The following is a 22,286-nucleotide window of genomic DNA, read 5'->3' on the forward strand; positions in this document are numbered from 1 at the left end:
AATGGTGGTAAGTTCATTATTATACTTCATTATAGTTTGGGAAGTGTGAGCTTTTTGTGTCTCACTGATTTATCAGGAGTACTGCCTTCTTTAAAGAATTAAATGGGGTTTTAATTAATTTGTAATGCTGCAAGTCTTGTATTAGTTACACACAACCACTTGTAGGTGTTTCTCCGATAGGAGTATCTCTATCCTTGTCAAACTAAAACGACCATGTCTTCCTTGGTAGAGGGAATGCATCTCAGTACACATCGGTCAAGCAGGTGTCCAGATGGGCAACTCATGCTGGGAGCTCTACTGTCTGGAGCATGGCATCCTGCCTGATGGGACAGTCTCTGCATCCAGTGGCATTTCTCCCAATGACTCAAGCTTTGGTACTTTCTTCAATGAGACTGGTACTGGGAAGTATGTTCCCAGGGCCATCTTCATTGATCTGGAGCCTTCGGTTGTGGGTAAGAAAAGCAATTTGTCTGCAGGTTTCCTCTGGACTGTTACAGTAATGTTCTCATTTCCTCATCACACAATACTCAATTCTGCAAACATGTCCTTGGGTTAACTTGTATTTGATATTTTTAGATGAGGTAAGAAATGGGTCCTACCGTCAGCTGTACCACCCTGAGCAGCTCATCAGTGGCAAGGAGGACGCTGCCAACAACTACGCTCGTGGGCACTACACCATCGGCAAGGAGATCGTGGACTCTGTGTTGGAAAGGCTGCGTAAAATGGTGCGTTTAAGATCGTGCCCAACTGCTGTCAGGCCCCATTTGAATTCACTACTACTGTAAAATGTTACCTTCCTTCCCCCCCTGAGAACCAAACAACCAAACATATATTTTGAGGGGTGATTTTTGGGGTAGGTTTTTTTTTTGGGGGGGGGGGGGGGGCGAGTTATATTTTTTTTGGCACCTTTCTAAAAGCTCTGTGGTTGTAGTATTGATTAGTCTACATTGAAATCTTGACTTGCACCTTTTGTTGTTCATTTAATAGACTAATAATAATTAAATAGACTTATGATCATTGTCTTGTTCCCCAGTCGGATCAATGTACTGGACTGCAGGGCTTCCTCATCTTCCACAGCTTTGGAGGAGGGACCGGCTCCGGCTTTACTTCCCTGCTGATGGAGCGTCTGTCTGTTGACTACGGAAAGAAGTCCAAGCTGGAGTTCTCCATCTACCCGGCTCCACAGATGTCCACAGCCGTGGTGGAGCCCTACAACTCCATCCTGACCACCCACACCACCCTGGAGCACTCGGACTGCTCCTTCATGGTGGACAATGAGGCCATCTTCGACATCTCCCAGCGTAACCTGGAAGTGGAACATCCGACCTACACCAACCTCAACCGCCTCATCGCCCAGATCGTCTCCTCCATCACTGCGTCCCTGCGCTTCGACGGAGCCCTCAACGTGGACCTGACTGAGTTCCAGACTAACTTGGTGCCCTACCCCCGTATCCACTTCCCCCTGGTCACCTACGCGCCCATCATCTCTGCAGAGAAGGCCTACCACGAGCAGCTCTCTGTCCCGGAGATCACCAACGCCTGCTTCGAGCCAGCCAACCAGATGGTGAAGTGCGACCCCAGGCGTGGCAAGTACATGGCCTGCTGCCTGCTCTACCGCGGTGATGTGGTGCCCAAAGACGTCAACGCCGCCATCGCCACCATCAAGACCAAACGCGCCATCCAGTTTGTGGACTGGTGTCCCACTGGCTTCAAGGTGGGCATCAACTACCAGCCCCCCACAGTGGTCCCTGGAGGAGACCTGGCCAAGGTCCAGAGGGCTGTGTGCATGCTGAGCAACACCACCGCCATCGCTGAGGCCTGGGCCAGGCTGGACCACAAGTTTGACCTGATGTACGCCAAGAGGGCCTTCGTGCACTGGTACGTGGGAGAGGGCATGGAGGAGGGAGAGTTCTCTGAGGCCAGAGAAGACATGGCCGCCCTGGAGAAGGATTACGAAGAGGTGGGCACAGACAGCGTGGGAGAGGAAGAGGAGGAAGAGGAGTACTGAAGGGTCAATGCCATCTAACATTCCAGATGAATTCAGGAAGACGGATACATTCCCTGCTTCCACATTGACCACTGTTACCTGTTCTGTGGTGTAGTGAAAATAAAATGCATATACCTTCATTGTGTGTGAATCGTTAATTTTAGACCACCGTCTATGAATGAATCAGATTATTACCAGGTAGTTTTTACACATACTTGGAAGTAGGATTTGTTCTGGTCACCTGGTGCATAACACTGATGGGTACACAACATTAGACAGGGTGCAAGGACAAGACGGGACAGTGCAAATAAAATGACAGTGCAAATGAACAATGAAACCACCCCCATTAAATCATTGATGTGTACCTCTCATCAGTGGTGCAGTGGAGGGTATATGGAGTACACCTTTATCCATGGACCCAAAGTATATCCACTTTTTTTAAACGTCACTAATTTAAACTAAGATTTCTGCTACAGTATACCTACTTTAATCACCATTGCCTCTCGGAATGCTTGAACACGTCCAATAGACCTTAATCAATCAAAGCTTTATTTCTATACCGCATTTCATAACCAGAGGCAACACACTGCGCTTTACAGTGAACAGGGGAGGTGGGCATACGACCCCTACATATTCCAGAGGGAAGCAAAAAAACGGTATCACCCGGGGCCAGATAAGTGAGCTGTAACAAATTCTTCCCTGACCCCTCAAGGCGATCGAGCAAGCTCCTGGAGTATGTTTGTCTACCGACTAAGAACATTTCTGTAAGGGGGCTGGTTGGCTAGCTGACCCAAACGCAGGACCACGGACACAGACGGACAGTTCCAAGCCCAGAGGGCGGTTTAATATAAAAGCGGCAGTACAGAGGGCAAGGCAAAAGGGTAGTCAAGTTCAGGCAGGGGTCAATCGATCAACAAACAAAGTCCAGAAAACGTAATCCAAGCCGTGGTCGAGGTCCGGTGAGAATGGGTCGGGAAAGCCGTGTGTCCCCTACTAACACAGTACGTAAAACTGACGGGACACATTGGTGTAATTGTGGTAACTTTGCGACGGTACCAGCAGCGGACCTAGCTGACACCTAGCTGACACTTGCCTTTTCAGTCGCAAAATAACCAAAATAGCCGTCCTCAAGTACACTGTAAGGGAACGTAGCCGCCACTGCTGCTTAAATCCATAACTACGATGTAATTAAATAACGTGACAATGTGGTTAGATCACAGTCCCAATCTGACTTTATTGGAAATGTGTCACAGTGGGTCAGAACATTTGTAAATTACTTAGGTTTTAAAATAAATTTTGAAGTCATACAGTTACAGAATTGTAATAATGAGGAGAAATCCTGCATGTCTGTTTTGTGTGTAATTTCTCATTTACAGTTAATATTAACACTAAAGATTTGCAGTCTAGGCCTAATAAAAATAATGATAAAAAATATGCCTATGAATAAAGTCCTAATTGTGCAACCTAAATGTGAGCAATGAACGCTCAGCAGTGAAGGTAGAATGCAAGGCATTGGGCTACTTTCTTAGGTGACACAATTGAAGAACTAGACAAACAAGTTACACACTCTGGTACAGTAGGTGGCTGTATGCACATCCGCCACTAAACCCAGCGAAGAAGAAGAAGAACGAGGACGGGTTAAACTTCCGGTCCGTTCGAAACAGAAGCGATTGAGAAAGGCCAACACGCTGTCTTTGTCCCCGCGACAACACAGATCCTGTAAGTATCTCAATTTCAATGTATACATTAGTATATTATTACTATGTATTTTGGTATCGTCCCAGATAAAACACCAACGTTATGTGCAAGCTACCCTTTTGTAATGATTATCTATATGCAGATGCTCTCTTTCCAATGTTAGCTAACTAGCTAGCCAGCTAACATGATTAGCCTTTTTCTGTACATCATGGCTAGCTAAGTAGCCTACGTAAAATTACTCTGTCGCAATTATTGTTATTACTAGCTTTTTTGTAATTGTAGCTTAAATTATAATGTTGGCTTGGCAACTTGAGAATATTTCAGTTGTGTACACTATAACTTTTATGAAGTGTTGTCGTGGGCCATTGTTTCCTAATTACGGGCAATGGTGGAGTCTTCTCAAGTCTAGCAGGCTCGCGCGAGCTCCTGCACGTTCGTACTGTTTCATCACTTGGAATAAAATGCGATAATTAGCTTACTCATTGATTTCGCATTAACCCACGACACCGTTAGTATGTGTTTGTTTTTAGGCATTCATTTTTCCGAAGTTAACGTTAACAGAATACTAGAAGCCCCAACAACGGAGCTAGGCTAGCTAGCAGGATTTGTTATAGCAGCCATCTTGGCTCATTTGGTTACAGCAGCCATCTTGGTGGATTTCATGTTACTCTTAACTGTTGAAATGGTTGCTCATTCTGTCAAACGGGTAAAGAATTGTGTACTACGTTTTCACTCACATACAAATCCAAATTTTGCATAATAGGTACTCATGATGTGGACTACTAATATAGTGTCTTGCAAAATCTATTTAATTACTGAGTGTGAAGGGTGGTAGACATGTTGCCCTGTTCCTCTAAACGTGTCAGAAATCACGTGGTCCTGTGGAGTGGGCATGTCAGCCTACGAGAGGGTCACCCACCCACTCTCTCTCTCTCTCTCTCTCTCTCTCCCTCTCTCCCCTCCCATGCTCTCAGTTGCCAACCTCCCAGTTCTTGTTTGAACTGAGCAAGAAGCAGGTGAGCGGGACAGGAAGAGGCGCTAAGACGGGGACAGGCGTGGCCAGGGGCAGTCCTGGGACAGCACCACAGGCTCTGTGAGTCTTGTTCAGTTGAATGCCCTCATGAGTATTAACAGAAGAGCACCATATACATATGCACACATACACTCTAACATGTCGCTCTCTCCTCAGCTCAGCCCAATGGTCTCTGATGGTTCTGTCTGGCCAGCCCTTAGGTGGAGAAACACCTGATCATCAATAAAGGCAGGCACACGTAAGTACAAATGCACATACGTTTCCATAGACGGGATAAACAAATGGGGATATTGATATTGAGTTAATGTTAGCGGTAGACATGTGAGATTCATAAGACGCATCACTGACGCCAGTGACGCCACAATATCAGGGAACTTGAGCAATTGCTTCCCTGTAGTGCAAACTTGCAAGATTCGCTCAGTTATTAACCCTTCTTGCCTTTTTTGTTGTTGGTTTTCTCTCTCCTCCTTCCTCTCTGTGCAGTTCTCCTGTGTGCTGAGCCGCTATCCCATGTATTGCCACTGCTGACAGGGTAGAGCTCAGCCCCATGCAGAAGTGAGTGATGAGGAGAGGGAAGATCATTTTCCCGTTTTTTTTCCCTCCAGTTTTAGGAACCGTCTCAAGAATGTGTTCCCCACTTTTATGCCTTTAAATCAGGGTTGGAGTATTCCAGGTGTGTGGCCATGGCCATGATCACCAGTAGAGGAGGGAACCAAGTGTCTCATTCTCTCTCCACAGTTGTGTGGTTGTAACCCCCCACTAGCTACATATTCATTCAATCTTTATTTAACCTCGTGAATCAATTGAGAGTAAGCTCTCATTTACAATGACGTATAATCACTCTATATTTGAACTTGTACTACAGGTGAGATAATCCTTTTTAATGGTCTCTCTCATTCGCTCTCCTAGCTGTGATGTTAGAGTTGTGCAAGACTTGGGTGTTCTCCTGCTCTGAGTGCCCATTCTCCTATACCTCCCAGATCTACCTCCACAAGCACATCAAGAGGAGCCATGACAACCTCTGTCTCTGCTGAGGAACACACAGAGCATTATGAAGTAGCCAGTGCCTTGGCGAAGGTGTTTGAGCAGCAGTCATCAATGGATTAACTCCCAAGACACAAGGAAGAGACAGCGCAACACGCACTATGACTCCAGTGACGAAGGTAATATAATAAAGTGCATTCAACAGTCCCAAAAGAGTACTACTTGAGTTGACTAATCTGAGCTAATTTACCTCTACTATATGTTCCAGTGCCCAGGCAGCCGGTCGGCAGAACTCAGACCAGACCAGCTATGCCAGGTGCCAGAGCCGGAAGGCCTGCTCTGCCAGTTATCAATGCAGGTATCCATGCATGTTTGTGTTGGTGAAATGTCTATGCATATTTGCACACTTACAGTTAACTCAGGACTTTCTGAAGACTCATGTACTCAGTTCACTAATTCGCTCATCTCACATCTCACTACTCGGCAGTAGATGTTCATCGCCCGGGTCCTTTGAGCCAGGGCGCTGTGAGCCCAGGCCCTTCAGCCCTTCAGACGTCCAGGCACGAGCAGCATGCATCAGCGATTAGCACCCCGGCCAGACCAGGTCAGGATCTGACATGTCTCATGTCGAGTTGATTCTTCCCCTTATGCCAGAATCACTACGCCGCCAGCACCATAGTTTCCTGCTCATCCCTTTATCCTCTGGTTTTCAGGTAGTTCTCTGATGCCATCGCCTGTGAGACCAACAGCTCCAGCAGTGTTGCCATCAAGCTCTGCAGATGCTGGTATGCTGAATTTTGTGAACTACTTCATGCTGCATGTAGGGATATACTTTGAGTTGAATATCCATTATGGGACCGTACAATTACTTATAGCCACATCTGTGTTTAATATCCAGACTTCCAGAGGATGATGTGTCAGCAGTTCTCCAGCGTCATGCAGAGTCTGAGGGAGATGGCACAGACAATGATGAGGCTGGAGCAGAGACTGTCCGGCGAGTCTGCAGACGAGCTATCGGGGAGCAGTACTGGATGACCTGCACCCTGCTAAAATGGAGGAGGAGCTGCTGGTCTTGGAGGAGCAGCTGAAGGACAAGGATCATCAAAGGAAGATGGTGAGTAACTTCAGGGCAGAACTTTGTTCCTTATTTTTGCAGGGAAGTGTTAAGGAAATGTAAAAGTAAATGATTGTCTTTATGTTTTGCAGACACGATATCTGAGTTCCATTGGCGGCAAAGATCTGCCAGATGTGGTCCGGCGGGTGCTGTCAGCCATTGCCATACACAGAGTGTGGTGTGTCTACAGCGTCCATGGGAAGAGGGGGAAGAAGCCTCTGAAGAATATGACCCTCTACAATGTCATATTACGTAAGGGATTGTTCATATTTTCGCAAAATAATACATTGTCTTTGCTTCATGCCATGTGCATTGAAACCATTCCCTTTTTGGTTAAAAGGTGCAGTTATGGCCTGTAAGCCAAGCACCACTGTGACGGAGGTGTCTGCCCAGTTGCAGGTGATGCTGAAACATGCCCCTGCTCGATTCAAAAAGGTATGTGATGTCAGGCAGTTAATTTTCTCGTATCCAGTGACATGGCACGCTTCCAATGAACGTATGCGACTTGCTTTTACAGCCATTTCATTATGTCCTTAGGCATCTGCTCCAGCCCAGCTGACCTCCCCAGCCCAGCCCCTGACCGCAGCTCCAGCCCTGACCACAGTGGAGTATTCAGATGAGGATGACCTCTTCTGCCCAGACCCTCGATTCAGATGTGGGTGACCCCCAGCCCGTCTCCCTAAACCTGCCTTTCCAGCCTGCCAGGATGCCTTTTTTGTAAATAGTTTTTGTAAATTTTAACCTTTTTTTTGTGGGATACAACGGTCTGTTCCCGGTCTGCCTGCCACAGAATGCGCACTGTTTCATTTTTGTTTTTAGAACTTTTGCAATTGTCAGATAATGGGTTGCTAGCCAGAGCTTGTACATGCTTTTTTTTGCTTTTCTGGCTATGCGTAATGTGACAGACCGTAAACCTCATCCTTGTAAATATGTATACTTTTAATTTGTAATGTATAAAATGTTCTAAACTGTTAATGGTGTTCAGTCTTATATTGGTTTGTATCATAATGCTTGCTGCTATATCCCCATATAGCATTAATTCGTTTTTGTACTGGTAAATGCTAAATATAGCCAGTGGTACTGCAAATGCTAAATATTGCCAGTGGTACTGCAAATGCTAAATATAGCCAGTGGTCAGTAAGTGACCATATTTGCACCGTGCGAAAAAGACGTGCAGACCACGTCATATAAATACCTGTTAATCTAGTGTCAGCCAAGTGAGTTTATTACGGAAGTTCCTGCCCACGTTTTTTGCACGCGGCCGCACCATATTTGCACCGTGCGAAAAAGACGTGCAGACCACGTCATATAAATACCTGTTAATCTAGTGTCAGCCAAGTGAGTTTATAACGGAGGTTCCTGCCCACGTGATCACGTGCGTTCTTTGCACGCGGCCCCAACTTCTGAATGACGTGTCGTTCTAACGTAGCGTCTACTAATCGGCAGATCTCGCGTTTCCGTAAATGGCCGCGTAATTTCCGCACGCGGCGCAGATGAATCGTCACCTATAGCGGCCGTATGTAGAACGTTTGCGCAACCTGCGTGTGTTAGTAGGGTACCTACACGCCTACACACAGTCTACGAGAGAGAGAAAGATGCGTAATCCCATCAAATAGTCAGAATGATATAATGCAGGCAACAAATTATAATAACACATGAGAAGCATGGCTATATCATGAATATAGGAACGGCGATGTTGCGGTCATAGACAAGAGAGCAACTCAAGATAACAAGATGACAAGCTAGATAACAAGCTTTAGTGGTGACAAGAAACCTCTAGAGAACGTGACAAGTGGACTAGGCTACACAACTTCCAATGGTAGGCCTATATAACCACCTGTATAACCACCCATGAATAGCCTGTCTGCTCGCCTACAATAACCGAGTCAGGAGTGTGACGCTCAGGCAGGCAAGCAGGCAGAGACACAAGTAATGCATCACTCAATGATGCGACATCCAGAAACACCTGCTGTATAGTATTAAATAAAAAATGGCTTACCTTCAAGCCGAACAGGCCAGGAGTCCATTCCAACTTCTAACGTAACTTGTCAATGTAAAATTATGTACATGTGGTGAACTTGCTAATTAGCAACTATTAATAGATGGTTGAGTCAAAGCTCCCCAACAACTGTCGGGGAGGGTGGAACGTTGCAGCCGTCAAACCGCTCCGTGTTCCCTACTAACACACGCAGGTTGCGCGAACGTTCGACATACGGCCGCTATAGGTGACGATTCGTGTGCGCCGCGTGCGGAAATTACGCGGCCATTTACGGAAACGCGAGATCTGCCGTTTCGTAGACGCTACGTAAGAACGACACGTCATTCCGAAGTTGCGGCCGCGTGCAAAGAACGCACGTGATCACGTGGGCAGGAACCTCCGTCATAAACTCACCTGGCTGACACTAGATTTACAGGTATTTATATGACTTGGTCTGCACGTCTTTTTCGCACGGTGCAAATACGGTGCGGCCGCGTGCAAAAAACGTGGGCAGGAACCTCCGTCATAAACTCACCTGGCTGACACTAGATTTACAGGTATTTATATGACTTGGTCTGCACGTCTTTTTCGCACGGTGCAAATATGGTCACTTACTGACCACTGGCTACATTTAGCATTTGCAGTACCACTGGCTATATTTAGCATTTACCAGTTCAAAAACGAATTAATGCTATATGGGGATATAGCAGCAAGCATTATGATACAAACCAATATAAGACTGAACACCATTAACAGTTTAGAACATTTTATTACACAAAGTACATTACAAATTAAAAGTATACATATTTACAAGGATGAGGTTTACGGTCTGTCACATTACGCATAGCCAGAAAAGCAAAAAAAAGCATGTACAAGCTCTGGCTAGCAACCCATTATCTGACAATTGCAAAAGTTCTAAAAACAAAAATGAAACAGTGCGCATTCTGTGGCAGGCAGACCGGGAACAGACCGTTGTATCCCACAAAAAAAGGTTAAAATTTACAAAATCTATTTACAAAAAAGGCATCCATCCTGGCAGGCTGGAAAGGCAGGTTTAGGGAGACGAGCTGGGGGTCACCCACATCTGAATCGAGGGTCTGGGCAGAAGAGGTCATCCTCATCTGAATACTCCACTGTGGTCAGGGCTGGAGCTGCGGTCAGGGGCTGGGCTGGGGAGGTCAGCTGGGCTGGATCAGATGCCTAAGGACATAATGAAATGGCTGTAAAAGCAAGTCGCATACGTTCATTGGAAGCGTGCCATGTCACTGGATACGAGAAAATTAACTGCCTGACATCACATACCTTTTTGCATCGAGCAGGGGCATGTTTCAGCATCTCCTGCAGCTGGGCAGACACCTCCGTCACAGTGGTGCTTGGCTTACAGGCCATAACTGCACCTTTTAACCAAAAAGGGAATGGTTTCAATGCACATGGCATGAAGCAAAGACAATGTATTATTTTGCGAAAATATGAACAATCCCTTACGTAATATGACATTGTAGAGGGTCATATTCTTCAGAGGCTTCTTCCCCCTCTTCCCATGGACGCTGTAGACACACCACACTCTGTGTATGGCAATGGCTGACAGCACCCGCCGGACCACATCTGGCAGATCTTTGCCGCCAATGGAACTCAGATATCGTGTCTGCAAAACATAAAGACAATCATTTACTTTTACATTTCCTTAACACTTCCCTGCAAAAATAAGGAACAAAGTTCTGCCCTGAAGTTACTCACCATCTTCCTTTGATGATCCTTGTCCTTCAGCTGCTCCTCCAAGACCAGCAGCTCCTCCTCCGTTTTAGCAGGGTGCAGGTCATCCAGTACTGCTCCCCCATAGCTGTCTGCAGACTCGCCGGACAGTCTCTGCTCCAGCCTCATCATTGTCTGTGCCATCTCCCTCAGACTCTGCATGACGCTGGAGAACTGCTGACACATCATCCTCTGGAAGTCTGGATATTAAACACAGATGTGGCTATAAGTAATTGTACGGTCCCATAATGGATATTCAGCTCAAAGTATATCCCTACATGCAGCATGAAGTAGTTCACAAAATTCAGCATACCAGCATCTGCAGAGCTTGATGGCAACACAGCTGGAGCTGTTGGTCTCACAGGCGATGGCATCAGAGAACTACCTGAAAACCAGAGGATAAAGGGATGAGCAGGAAACTATGGTGCTGGCGGCGTAGTGATTCTGGCATAAGGGGAAGAATCAACTCGACATGAGACATGTCAGACCCTGACCTGGTCTGGGTGCTAATCGCTGATGCATGCTGCTCGTGCCTGGACGTCTGAAGGGCTGAAGGGCCTGGGCTCACAGCGCCTTGGCTCAAAGGACCCGGGCGATGAACATCTACTGCCGAGTAGTGAGATGTGAGATGAGCGAATTAGTGAACAGAGTACATGAGTCTTCCGAAAGTCCTGAGTTAACTGTAAGTGTGCAAATATGCATAGACATTTCACCAACACAAACATGCATGGATACCTGCATTGAAAACTGGCAGAGCAGGCCTTCCGGCTCTGGCACCTGGCATAGCTGGTCTGGTCTGAGTTCTGCCGACCGGCTGCCTGGGCACTGGAACATATAGTAGAGGTAAATTAGCTCAGATTAGTCAACTCAAGTAGTACTCTTTTGGGACTGTTGAATGCACTTTATTATATTACCTTCGTCACTGGAGTCATAGCGTGTGTTGCGCTGTCTCTCCCTTGTGTCTTGGGAGTTAATCCATTGATGACTGCTGCTCAAACACCTTCGCCAAGGCACTGGCTACTTCATAATGCTCTGTGTGTTCCTCAGCAGAGACAGAGGTTGTCATGGCTCCTCTTGATGTGCTTGTGGAGGTAGATCTGGGAGGTATAGGAGAATGGGCACTCAGAGCAGGAGAACACCCAAGTCTTGCACAACTCTAACATCACAGCTAGGAGAGCGAATGAGAGAGACCATTAAAAAGGATTATCTCACCTGTAGTACAAGTTCAAATATAGAGTGATTATACGTCATTGTAAATGAGAGCTTACTCTCAATTGATTCACGAGGTTAAATAAAGATTGAATGAATATGTAGCTAGTGGGGGGTTACAACCACACAACTGTGGAGAGAGAATGAGACACTTGGTTCCCTCCTCTACTGGTGTTCATGGCCATGGCCAAACACCTGGAATACTCCAACCCTGATTTAAAGGCATAAAAGTGGGGAACACATTCTTGAGACGGTTCCTAAAACTGGAGGGAAAAAAAACGGGAAAATGATCTTCCCTCTCCTCATCACTCACTTCTGCATGGGGCTGAGCTCTACCCTGTCATCAGTGGCAATACATGGGATAGCGGCTCAGCACACAGGAGAACTGCACAGAGAGGAAGGAGGAGAGAGAAAACCAACAACAAAAAAGGCAAGAAGGGTTAATAACTGAGCGAATCTTGCAAGTTTGCACTACAGGGAAGCAATTGCTCAATTTCCCTGATATTGTGGCGTCACTGGCGTCAGTGATGCGTCTTATGAATCTCACATGTCTACCGCTAACATTTAACTCAATATCAATATTCCCATTTGTTTATCCCGTCTATGGAAACGTATGTGCATTTGTACTTACGTGTGCCTGCCTATATTGATGATCAGGTGTTTCTCCACCTAAGGGCTGGCCAGACAGAACCATCAGAGACCATTGGGCTGAGCTGAGGAGAGAGCGACATGTTAGAGTGTATGTGTGCATATGGATATGGTGCTCTTCTGTTAATACTCATGAGGGCATTCAACTGAACAAGACTCACAGAGCCTGTGGTGCTGTCCCAGGACTGCCCCTGGCCACGCCTGGCCCCGTCTTAGCGCCTCTTCCTGCCCCGCTCACCTGCTTCTTGCTCAGTTCAAACAAGAACTGGGAGGTTGGCAACTGAGAGCATGGGAGGGGAGAGAGGGAGGGAGAGAGAGAGAGAAAGTGGGTGGGTGACCCTCTCGTTGGCTGACATGCACACTCCACAGGACCACGTGCCAAAAGCCAAGATGGCTGCTATAACAATCCTGCTAGCTAGCCTAGCTCCGTTGTTGGGGCTTCTTGTATTCTGTTAACGTTAAAATCGGAAAAATGAATGCCTAAAAACAAACACATACTAACGGTGTCGTGGGTTAATGCGAAATCAATGAGTAAGCTAATTATCACATTTTATTCCAAGCGATGAAACAGTACGAACGTGCAGGAGCTCGCGCGAGCCTGTAATTAGGAAACAATGGCCCACAACAACACTTCATAAAAGTTATAGTGTACACAACTGAAATATTCTCACGTTGCCAAGCCAACATTATTATTTAAGCTACAATTACACAAAAGCGAACGTTTTAACAATAATTGCGAGAGTAATTTTACGTAGGCTACTTAGCTAGCCATGTACAGAAAAAGGCTAATCACGTTAGCTGGCTAGCTAGTTAGCTAACATTGGAAAGCATCTGCATATAGATAATCATTACAATAGGGTAGCTTGCACATAACGTTGGTGTTTTATCTGGGACGATACCAAAATACATAGTATGTATACATACTAATGTATACATTGAAATTGAGATACTTACAAGATCTGTGTTGTCGCGGGCGTGTTGGTCTTTCTCAATCGCTTCTGTTCAGAACGGAACCCGTTCTCGTTCTTCTTCTCCTTCGCTGGGTTTAGTGGCGGATGTGCATACAGCCACCTACTGGCACAGAGTGTGTAACTTCACCTAACAAAGTAGCCCAATGCCTTGCATTCTACGTTCACTGCTCAGCGTTCATTGCTCACATTTAGGTTGCAAAATTAGGACTTTATTTATAGGCATATTTTTTATCATTATTTTTATTAGGCCTAGACTGCAAATCTTTAGTGTTAATATTAACTGTAAATGAGAAATTACACACAAAACAGACATGCAGGATTTCTCCTCATTATTACAATTCTGTAACTGTATGACTTCAAAATTTATTTTAAAACCTAAGTAATTTACAAATGTTCTGACCCACTGTGACACATTTCCAATAAAGTCAGATTGGGACTGTGATCTAACCACATTGTCACGTTATTTAATTACATCGTAGTTACGGATTTAAGCAGCAGTGGCGGCTACGTTCCCTTACAGTGTACTTGAGGACGGCTATTTTGGTTATTTTGCGACTGAAAAGGCAAGTGTCAGCTAGGTGTCAGCTAGGTCCGCTGCTGGTGACGTCGCAAAGTTACCACAATTACACCAATGTGTCCCGTCAGTTTTACGTACTGTGTTAGTAGGGTTAGACCAGAGCGCACGTCCATGAGAGCAGAAAGCAGCAGTAATCCCATGCGATTTCTGGCATCATCTTTAGCGTCACTTGGGAAAATGCTCTCTCCACATGAGCATTAGATATGGGCAGAGTGAGCAATCTGATTGCGCCAAGTGCCACATCCTGAAAGCACTGATTTCCTCCGGCATCTTTAAAGGCCTCTACCTCCAGCCAAAAGGCATCGATGCGGTGATCATGACAGAAACCTGCTGATCCCACATCACCACGTTGGCATCTTTAGGTTTCTTCAGGGGGTAGCTAGATAGATTTGACTCTGACCTCAACCTCGTGCCTTCTCCTTGACCGTGTGAATCAAATGCATTGAACAGGGAGAGCTCCCTCACCCCTATTGGACAGGTACACACCTCCCACCCTATTACTAACATCATTGGATAAAATTGAAACGTCTGTCCCGCCAGTTTAAATTTTTTTTTTTTTTTTTTTAAACGCCCGCCCAATGCTATTTTTTCCAGCCCAACCGCCGAATGCTATTTATTCCGGCCAAATGTGATCAAAAGATGCCCAATTGGGCGTGAACCCGCCCAATCTGGCAACACTGCCGGTGGGCCGGTCTAGTTAGGGCATGGATGTATTAATAGAACTGGATACAGTTCTATTGGTACTTGCGCAGTTGTGCTTTTCTGGCCTTCCGGTGACTTTTGTACTTGCGCAGTTGTGCTTTTCTGTCCTACGCGCGTCCACGTCAAGCCCCCAGGATTCGAAATCTAAAGTGAAGGCCTATTGAACCGCGCCATCTTGGCTAGATTTGTAGTCATGCAAATTGTAGTCATGTTTTCCAATTCTCAGGTTTTTGTTTTCACAGGGGGGCCCAATCCCAGGTAGGTTCAAATGTCCCACAGGTAAGGTGAGTATTTGACCTTGTGTGTTCCATATGATGGATACAACTAAGGTTAACTAAACTTTTTCTCTTTTTTCCACAGGCATAGCAGGACACACTGGAGGAACCGCCCAGACTAGGAGAAGAAGGAGTGAGGTAAGTCATACATCACACAATTAAAAATACAAAATAATGTTACAGTCATACTGTATAACCCAAATCATAATAATGTCCAAAGGGTGTTCAAAGTCCACACAGCATGTGTCATAAGTAAGTGCTTAGAAGGAGGTTTAAGTGCTTTGTTGGGGTACACTCAGGATGTCACTCAATGTTCTTTTTCTCCTTCTCAACAGCAGGCGGTAGCAGTCCAGGATTCTGGTTTGTAATGTCCTTTGTGGAAGGGTGCTTTGGGAGAGCTCAAAGTCCTTATAAAGGCTCAGGTGGAGAATGTTGCGGAGTTAAGTGCATTTAGGAGTACATTCATATGCAGACCAAACAACATGAATAAATACAATTGATAAAAGACAGAGGCTACATCATCTCCAGACCACAGATCCCATTCAATGTGAATAAAGGCTTCAAATGCCCATCATTTCAAAACAAGCGCAATGAATTTAAACGGTCACTAGATGGTGCCAGACCTCCAATTTAGAATTTTTCATTCAGGCCCTGGGGTTCTATGGTTTTGAGCAGCCTGATCCAAGATCACTCTCTGTTCTGTCTCTGTCTGGTGGTCCAGGACTGGTTAGACTCTAAGCCCTCAATGATGAGGTTTTGGACACCGTGATCAGAGAAATGCAAGTACAGAACAGAGGAACGGTCAACTGCGCAGGTGTTGTTCCAGGTGGTCTGCTAGTCTGTTTTTGGTCTCTCCTATGTAGAGCTTGTGACAGTATGCACAGCGGATGGCATAGATACCGTTACTACAGGAGGGAGACAGATTTTGCCAGACTGGTACACCCAGGCCTGTGTGTACGTTCTTAAGGGACTTTGTGATACTGAAATGTTCAGTTGGGGGGGAATGTTTCTCCTCTCTGATCAGATTGGAGTGTACCAGTATGTCTCCTAAGTTCTTGTTTCTCCTGAAGACCGAGATAACTCTGAAACTCTGGAGGGGCTCTAGCTGTTGCTGCACTCGCTGGAAGTTCGATTTCAAGATGGAGTGAAACCTGGACATGGAACAACTGAACGTGGACACCAGAGGAACTATGCGTCGCTCATCCTCAACCGTGACATAGCCTATCTACCGTCGCTCTCAAAGGTGCGCCTGACATCAGCCTGGATGTCCCTAAGAAAGCGCTTGGAATATCCCCTGGGTCGGAGGGCCACTAACAGAATCCCGCCGCCAGGTGTGCTTGGGGTGATAGCTCGCCTTGTGCAACAGTGCGTGGCGGTCGGTGTCCTTAAAATAGACTCTAGTCCCTAGTCCCTTGCTCTCGCCCTGGGCGGCGGTGAAGAAGACCTGCGTATCTTAAAAACTCTAACCTCTCCGTCTGGATGTTGTGTGTGATCTTAATAGCAGCGTGGTGGTTGTCTAGGACTGACAGAAAGCTCTCGAACCCCTGCACGGAGTGTGTCCACAAGCCAAAGATGTCGTCCAGGTATCGGAGATAGAGTACGGGTAAACGACTACACTTTTTAAAGGCGCTCTCCTCCCACTGGCTCATATGGATATTTGCTAGCGCGGGGGCGAATCTTTTGCCCATAGCAGTGCCATGAATCTGGAGGTAGTGTTTCCCATTAAAAACAAAGTCATTCCTGGTCAGACTCAGTTCTAGCAGGTCTAAGAGGGCCACATCTGGACGGAGGGGGTCCGGGTATCTATCAAAGGCTTCCCTGACTGCTCGCAGGCCTAACGCCGTGTCTATGTTGGTATAGAGGGCTGTGATGTCCACTGAGAACATAAAGGAGTTGAGAGGGACCCTAATCGATTGCAGGAGCTCAACGGAAGCATACGTATCTTTTACGTAACTGGCATGCTTCTGGGACAGGGGATTTAGATAATAATCTAAATATTCAGCTACCTGGTATGACTCGCTCCCACAGTCACTCACTATGGGCCTACCACAAGGGACCTCATGGGGGACGGTCCACTTCTCTGGGGCCTTGTGTATTTTGGGGAGGAGGTACAGAACTCTGGGGCGCGGTTCGTCTGGGCCCCCCAACGAGACCCCCCGCCCCTCCTGAAAGACCCTGAAAGACTAGATCGCTATCATTTTTAGCATAAGTCAATGGAGTTTAACAGCAAAAATTAGCATCGCAGCTAGCGGACATTTTCTGACTGGGAGTGAGAGATGATGAAATTAAAATATTTTCCATTGTAGCTAGCTACATAAGTAATGTAACCACAGCTTAGAGTCCATGTATTCTGATGTTAGTAACTACAAATGTAGGGCATAGTCTACATTTTAGGTTAACATCTTGAATCTGTGCTGTGGACTGTTAGTCCCCATTTTCCCCCATTCCCTATGCATTTTCAGCAATGCTTTTGCAATTTCTTTTCAGCTGTTTAGCATTCAGCTGTTTAAATGTTATTTTCTCTAGTAATATGTTTTTGTTTTTTGTAGTTATGTGCACTGGTTTCATTTCAGCTCAGTGTAGAGAAATGCACTTTAAGATAAACACCTTACTGTGCGCGTCTATGATGACACTGTAGACACCATGTATCCGTGACATGCCCGCCCCGCAACAGACACTAGTAGTTTTGGGGGGCCTACCACCCCTCCTGAAAAAAATCCTAGGGGAAACACTGTTTGATCATTAGGCTATACCGTAGTAGCAGAGTAATTGTAGTAATAGTACTACCACTAGTAGTAGTAGGCTAGTTGTAGAAAACTAGATCTGTTATTTTGAATATGGCTATCATGTGTTTTTGAATGTGGCTATCCTCATGCTGCTACTCTAGTGATTTTTGTGGAATTGTGGAGCCATATTTGGACAATTCTTTTCCATTAACCTGTGTATTAAAAAGGGCTTCATCTTGTTAGTGGAGCCCTTTGAAACAAGTGTGATATTAGGGGCTATCTATAAACAAATTGAGCGTGAGAAAGCATAGATGGAATTTCAAGATCAACACAAAATAGTTTGTCCACACTTGCATTGGTATACTTGATCTGTCCATGACACTTACTCCCCTCTATAGGGGTTTTCATGAATAGTAGATTTGCATCATATGCATATTGAACAGACTGCCAGGATGTTGATGGGCGGTGTCCGACCGATTGTGGTGAGCCGGTCTGAGCCACATGGCAGGGCCTAATTTTTGTCCCAGCCCTGCATAACATTAATGGTAGCGGTCAGTGGCTAAACAGTTACACTGATGATTCCTGTAACGTTAGCTATTTTGCTGCAATTCAACTGCTGCAGTTCAACTTCTGTTTCTGGACAAAGGTAAGGGATAAATCCCAGATAACACAAGGCTAGCGGACCTACAGCGGGTCCCCGATGGACGAGTTGGCGGACCTCCGGCCCAATCCACTGGCGGACCTCCGGCCCAATCCGCTGGCGGGTTCCTGGCCATTTGCACATCGAATGTTAAACGGACCTCTGGCGGATTATTAGCGTCAGGTCCGCTAGTAATCTGAAATGCTCCCGCTACTGCTCCACCACCATTCCATCGGTAGTTTGTCTATATCCTAGGCCCACTGGCCCTATAGGCTTATGGATTTCTATTGCTAAATTAACTTACTCTGAACATTTTTTGGGTAACCCTTCCTTTCATAGTCCCCCAATTACTAAACATTTACCTGGTAAATACATGCAAAGTATGGCCTAGTATATAATGGGTAATTACTGAGACACCCATACTGTAGGTGTTACGACCCTACCGGGCAGAGTAGCCAAAAGTGCCTGGGACCCCAGAAGCAGAGACGGAGACCCGAACAGGTTTCAACAGTTTTAATGAAACAATAACTTAACTGGCCTAACGTGTGTGTGTGAGTGTGTGCGTGGTCAAAATGTCGATGGGATTTGTACTAGACTGTGTGTCTTGCACGTGTCTAAGTGTAACCTATGTGTGGTGCAAGTGTAAATGTAGGGCAGCGTGTTGGAAATGTGCTGCGGAACTAAAACTAACGAGGGAGAGTCCGAGAGGGAGAGTCCGGGAGGTAGTCCAGGGTAGAGAGCAGGGGGGGAGGTCCGTCCGAGGGGATCCGGGGTAGGGAAGCACGGGGGGGTTCCAGGGGTAGAAACAAGAGGGAGGTTGGGAGGAGCGAAGGAGTAGGAGCTTGGAAGGGGAGTCCGATGGAGGGCGCGGGTGGAGCTGGAGACACAGGTCTTACACGGGAGGGAGCCTAGGAGGAATGGAGGAGAAGACAGGCTTAGGGTGATCAAAAAAAGGTAGAGCAAACAATTCTCAAGGGGGGGCTCTACGGCAGACTTCCACTGACCACAGTTGTCAACGTTCAAGCGCCCGACATCTGTCTTCCGCAGCCTTAAATAGTGCTGAGCCCAGGTGGTGATTGGCTTCAGCTGGCCTGATTGGAACCGTCCACACCTGCTGCGGAAGGAGACGCCGGGCCCAACCTCAAGGGTGACGTGCTGAGTGGGACTGGGAACGTGACCGCGACTGGCTCGGGCGTGGGGGCGGTCGGTCTTCCAAACACGACAACACCGGCGGAGGTGGGCCTTGGTGGACGGGACCGCCGCCTCCAGCTCCTGTTGGGGAAACAGAGGGGGCTGGTAACCCAAGGAACATTGAAACGGGGACATACCGGTGGCGGAACTCTCCATGGCGTTTAGGGAGTATTCCACCCACGGCAGATACTTGGCCCAGGAGGAGGGGTTGTTGGAGGAGACACAACGAAGGGCCGCCTCAAACTCCCTGACATCCGTCCTGAGGGTGGGCCACCAGAACCTCCGGCTGATGAACTCCGCAGTCCGCCGCTCCCCGGGGTGACTGGCAACGCGGCTGGAGTGGCCCCACTCCAACACCTGCGGACGGACGGCCTTGGGAACAAATAACCGGTTCCGGGGACCGTTGCCCGGGCCTGGCTCGGCCCGCTGTGCCCGTCTTACCACCGCGTCGATGGCCCAGGTGACGACACCCACCACCCGGGCGGGGGGAAGGATGGTGTCAGGGTCACTCTGAACGCCAGGGTCCTCTCCTGAGGACTGGCGGGAGAGGGCGTCCGCCCTGATGTTCTTGGAGCCCGGGCGGTAGGTGAGGGTGAAATCAAAACGGCTGAAGAGGGCCCAGCGGGCCTGCCTGGAGTTCAGCCTCTTCGCCGTCCTCATGTAGGCCAGGTTTTTATGGTCAGACCACACGATGAATGGCTGCTCCGCCCCCTCCAGCCAGTGTCTCCACTCCTCCAGGGCAGCATGAACCGCCAACAGCTCCTTGTTGCCCACGTCGTAGTTTCTCTCAGCGGGGTCGAGGTGGCGAGAGAAGTAGGCGCACGGGTGGACCCTATGATCCTCCTCCGACCGCTGCGAGAGAACAGCTCCGATGCCCGTGTCTGAGGCATCTACCTCGACGATGAACTGCCTTGCTGGGTCGGGGTGGACGAGAACCGGAGCAGTGGTGAACAGGCCCTTGAGCCGGAGGAAGGCCGCCTCAGCCTCCAGGGTCCAGACAAACGGGCGGGAAGGGGAGGTGAGAGCGTTCATGGGGGCAGCAACCTGGCTGAACCCTTTGATGAACCGGCGAACCCCAGGAACCGCTTGAGCTGGGTGCGGTCTGTGGGGCGCGACCACTCCACTACCGCCTTGACCTTGGCGGGGTCTGCCCGCATCCGTCCGTCCTCCACCACATTGCCGAGGTACGTCACAGAGGTGGTGTGAAAGACGCACTTTTCGGCCTTGACATAGAGCCTGTTCTCCAACAGCCGTTGGAGCACCAGGCGGACGTGCTGGTGGTGTTCCTCCATGGACCTGGAGAACACGAGGATGTCGTCCAGGTACACCACGACGAAGATGTTGAGCATATCCCTCAGCACGTCATTAACGAGGGCCTGGAAGACGGCCGGGGCATTGGACAGACCGAAGGGCATCACGCGGTATTCGTAATGGCCAAGATGAGTGTTGAAGGCCGTCTTCCACTCGTCACCTTCTCTGATCCTGACCAAGTGGTACGCGTTGCGGAGGTCTAGCTTGGTGAACACCCGGGCGTGTGTGAGTGGCTCAAAGGTGGAACTAAGCAGCGGCAGGGGGTACTTATTTTTCACTGTGATGTCGTTAAGTGCTCGGTAGTCTATACAGGGTCTCAGGCCACCATCCTTCTTAGCCACAAAGAAGAAGCCCGCTGCGAGGGGCGAAGACGATGGTTTTATAAGGCCTGAGGCTAGGGACTCGGCGATATAACTGCGCATCGCCTCCTTCTCTGGGAGGGAGATGTTGTAAAGCCGCCCCTTAGGCAGGGCGGCCCCAGGAAGGAGGTCGATGGGACAGTCATATGGCCGGTGAGGGGGAAGTGAAAGGGCTCTGTCCTTACTGAACACCAGGGCGAGGTCGCGATAAATGTGAGGCACCCCAGTGAGATCTGGAGGAGAGGAGACAGGCCTGGGACTGCTGGACGGAGACAGGGCGGAGCGCAGACAGGTCGCGTGACACGCTGTGCTCCACCCCATGATCCGCCCAGAGGCCCAGGAGATGTGAGGGTCGTGCCTCTCCAGCCAAGGTCTACCCAACACCAGGGGCGCTGTAGGGGCGTGTATAACAAAGAAACGTATGGACTCTGAGTGATTACCCGAAAGAGTGAGCGTGAGAAGATCGGTGGAGTGAGTGATAGTGCCCAACGAATGACCGTCTATAGCCCGGGCAGAGAGGGAGTGATCCAAGGGGACTAGAGGGATACCGGCCTGGCGAGCTAGGGAAGCATCTAAGAGACACACATCAGCCCCGGAGTCGACGAGGGCACTAACAGACAGGGTCTCCTTCCCCCGGGCTAAGGTGGCAGGTAAAAGACTGTTCTTACTCTGGGGCTGGGAAAAAGAGGCTTTACTCACCAGTACACCCCTTACTGGTGAGCGGGGTCGTTTGGGCGGGTTGGGCAGGTCTTGATGAAATGCCCCTCCTTCCCACAATAGAGGCACTGCCGGAGACTCATCCTGCGATCCCTCTCGTCTTGCGAGAGCCGAGATCGCCCGATCTCCATGGGCTCTCCGGCCCCGGATGTAGAGGCTGCCGGAGGTAGCGCGTGCTGGAAAGGAGGCGGGGTCAGGGCGGATGGTGCGGCGGTCCCCGAGGCCGAGCGACTAGGGGCTGGGCGAGGAGCAACACGGTGAGCTCGGTCCAAACGGCGTTCATGAAGCCGCGAGTCCATCCTAAGAGCCAGGGTGATGAGTTCGTTCAGGGTCTCTGGGCTGTCACAGACGATGAGGTCCTTGATAGCGTCACACAAGCCCTTGCGGTACAGACTGAGGAGGGCTGTGTCGTTC

General features: G+C 48.2%; 2 protein-coding genes across 3 annotated transcripts; one reads left to right on the forward strand and one right to left on the reverse strand.

The window, feature by feature from the left end:
• Nucleotides 1–271: 271 nt before the first annotated feature.
• LOC311313532 (tubulin alpha-1D chain-like) lies at nucleotides 272–2,008 on the forward strand (the record flags this gene model as incomplete). Its single annotated transcript, XM_084443674.1, has 3 exons — nucleotides 272–452; nucleotides 577–725; nucleotides 1,034–2,008. 3 exons carry the CDS (start codon nucleotides 272–274, stop codon nucleotides 2,006–2,008), a joined length of 1,305 nt encoding a protein of 434 aa, XP_084299800.1.
• A 7,537-nt stretch (nucleotides 2,009–9,545) lies between these two features.
• On the reverse strand, nucleotides 9,546–12,143 carry LOC311313314 (uncharacterized protein). Of its 2 annotated transcripts, none has more exons than XM_084443435.1 (9): nucleotides 12,069–12,143; nucleotides 11,461–11,643; nucleotides 11,282–11,371; nucleotides 11,041–11,149; nucleotides 10,860–10,931; nucleotides 10,532–10,746; nucleotides 10,280–10,439; nucleotides 10,097–10,191; nucleotides 9,546–9,994 (listed from the first exon to the last, which is right to left on the reverse strand). In XM_084443435.1, exons 4-9 carry the CDS (start codon nucleotides 11,066–11,068, stop codon nucleotides 9,869–9,871), a joined length of 696 nt encoding a protein of 231 aa, XP_084299561.1. In that variant the 5' UTR covers nucleotides 11,069–11,149; nucleotides 11,282–11,371; nucleotides 11,461–11,643; nucleotides 12,069–12,143; the 3' UTR covers nucleotides 9,546–9,868. The 2 variants fall into 2 exon arrangements, with proteins under 2 accessions (XP_084299561.1, XP_084299560.1); XM_084443434.1 differs by having other exon boundaries at nucleotides 11,041–11,152.
• Nucleotides 12,144–22,286: the final 10,143 nt, after the last annotated feature.

The sequence above is a fragment of the Borostomias antarcticus genome (genome assembly GCF_949987555.1).
Source record: "Borostomias antarcticus genome assembly, chromosome: 9".
In the NCBI taxonomy this organism is placed as follows: domain Eukaryota; kingdom Metazoa; phylum Chordata; class Actinopteri; order Stomiiformes; family Stomiidae; genus Borostomias; species Borostomias antarcticus.

Bases quoted from the DNA above. Each gene is read 5' to 3' on its own strand.
- LOC311313314 (XM_084443435.1), bottom strand. From the start codon at position 11,068: ATGCATCAGCGATTAGCACCCAGACCAG. The intron at 10,440-10,531 runs GTGAGTAACTTC...TATGTTTTGCAG, and splicing joins AGGATCATCAAAGGAAGATG to ACACGATATCTGAGTTCCAT. The intron at 9,995-10,096 runs GTATGTGATGTC...TTATGTCCTTAG, and splicing joins CCCCTGCTCGATGCAAAAAG to GCATCTGATCCAGCCCAGCT.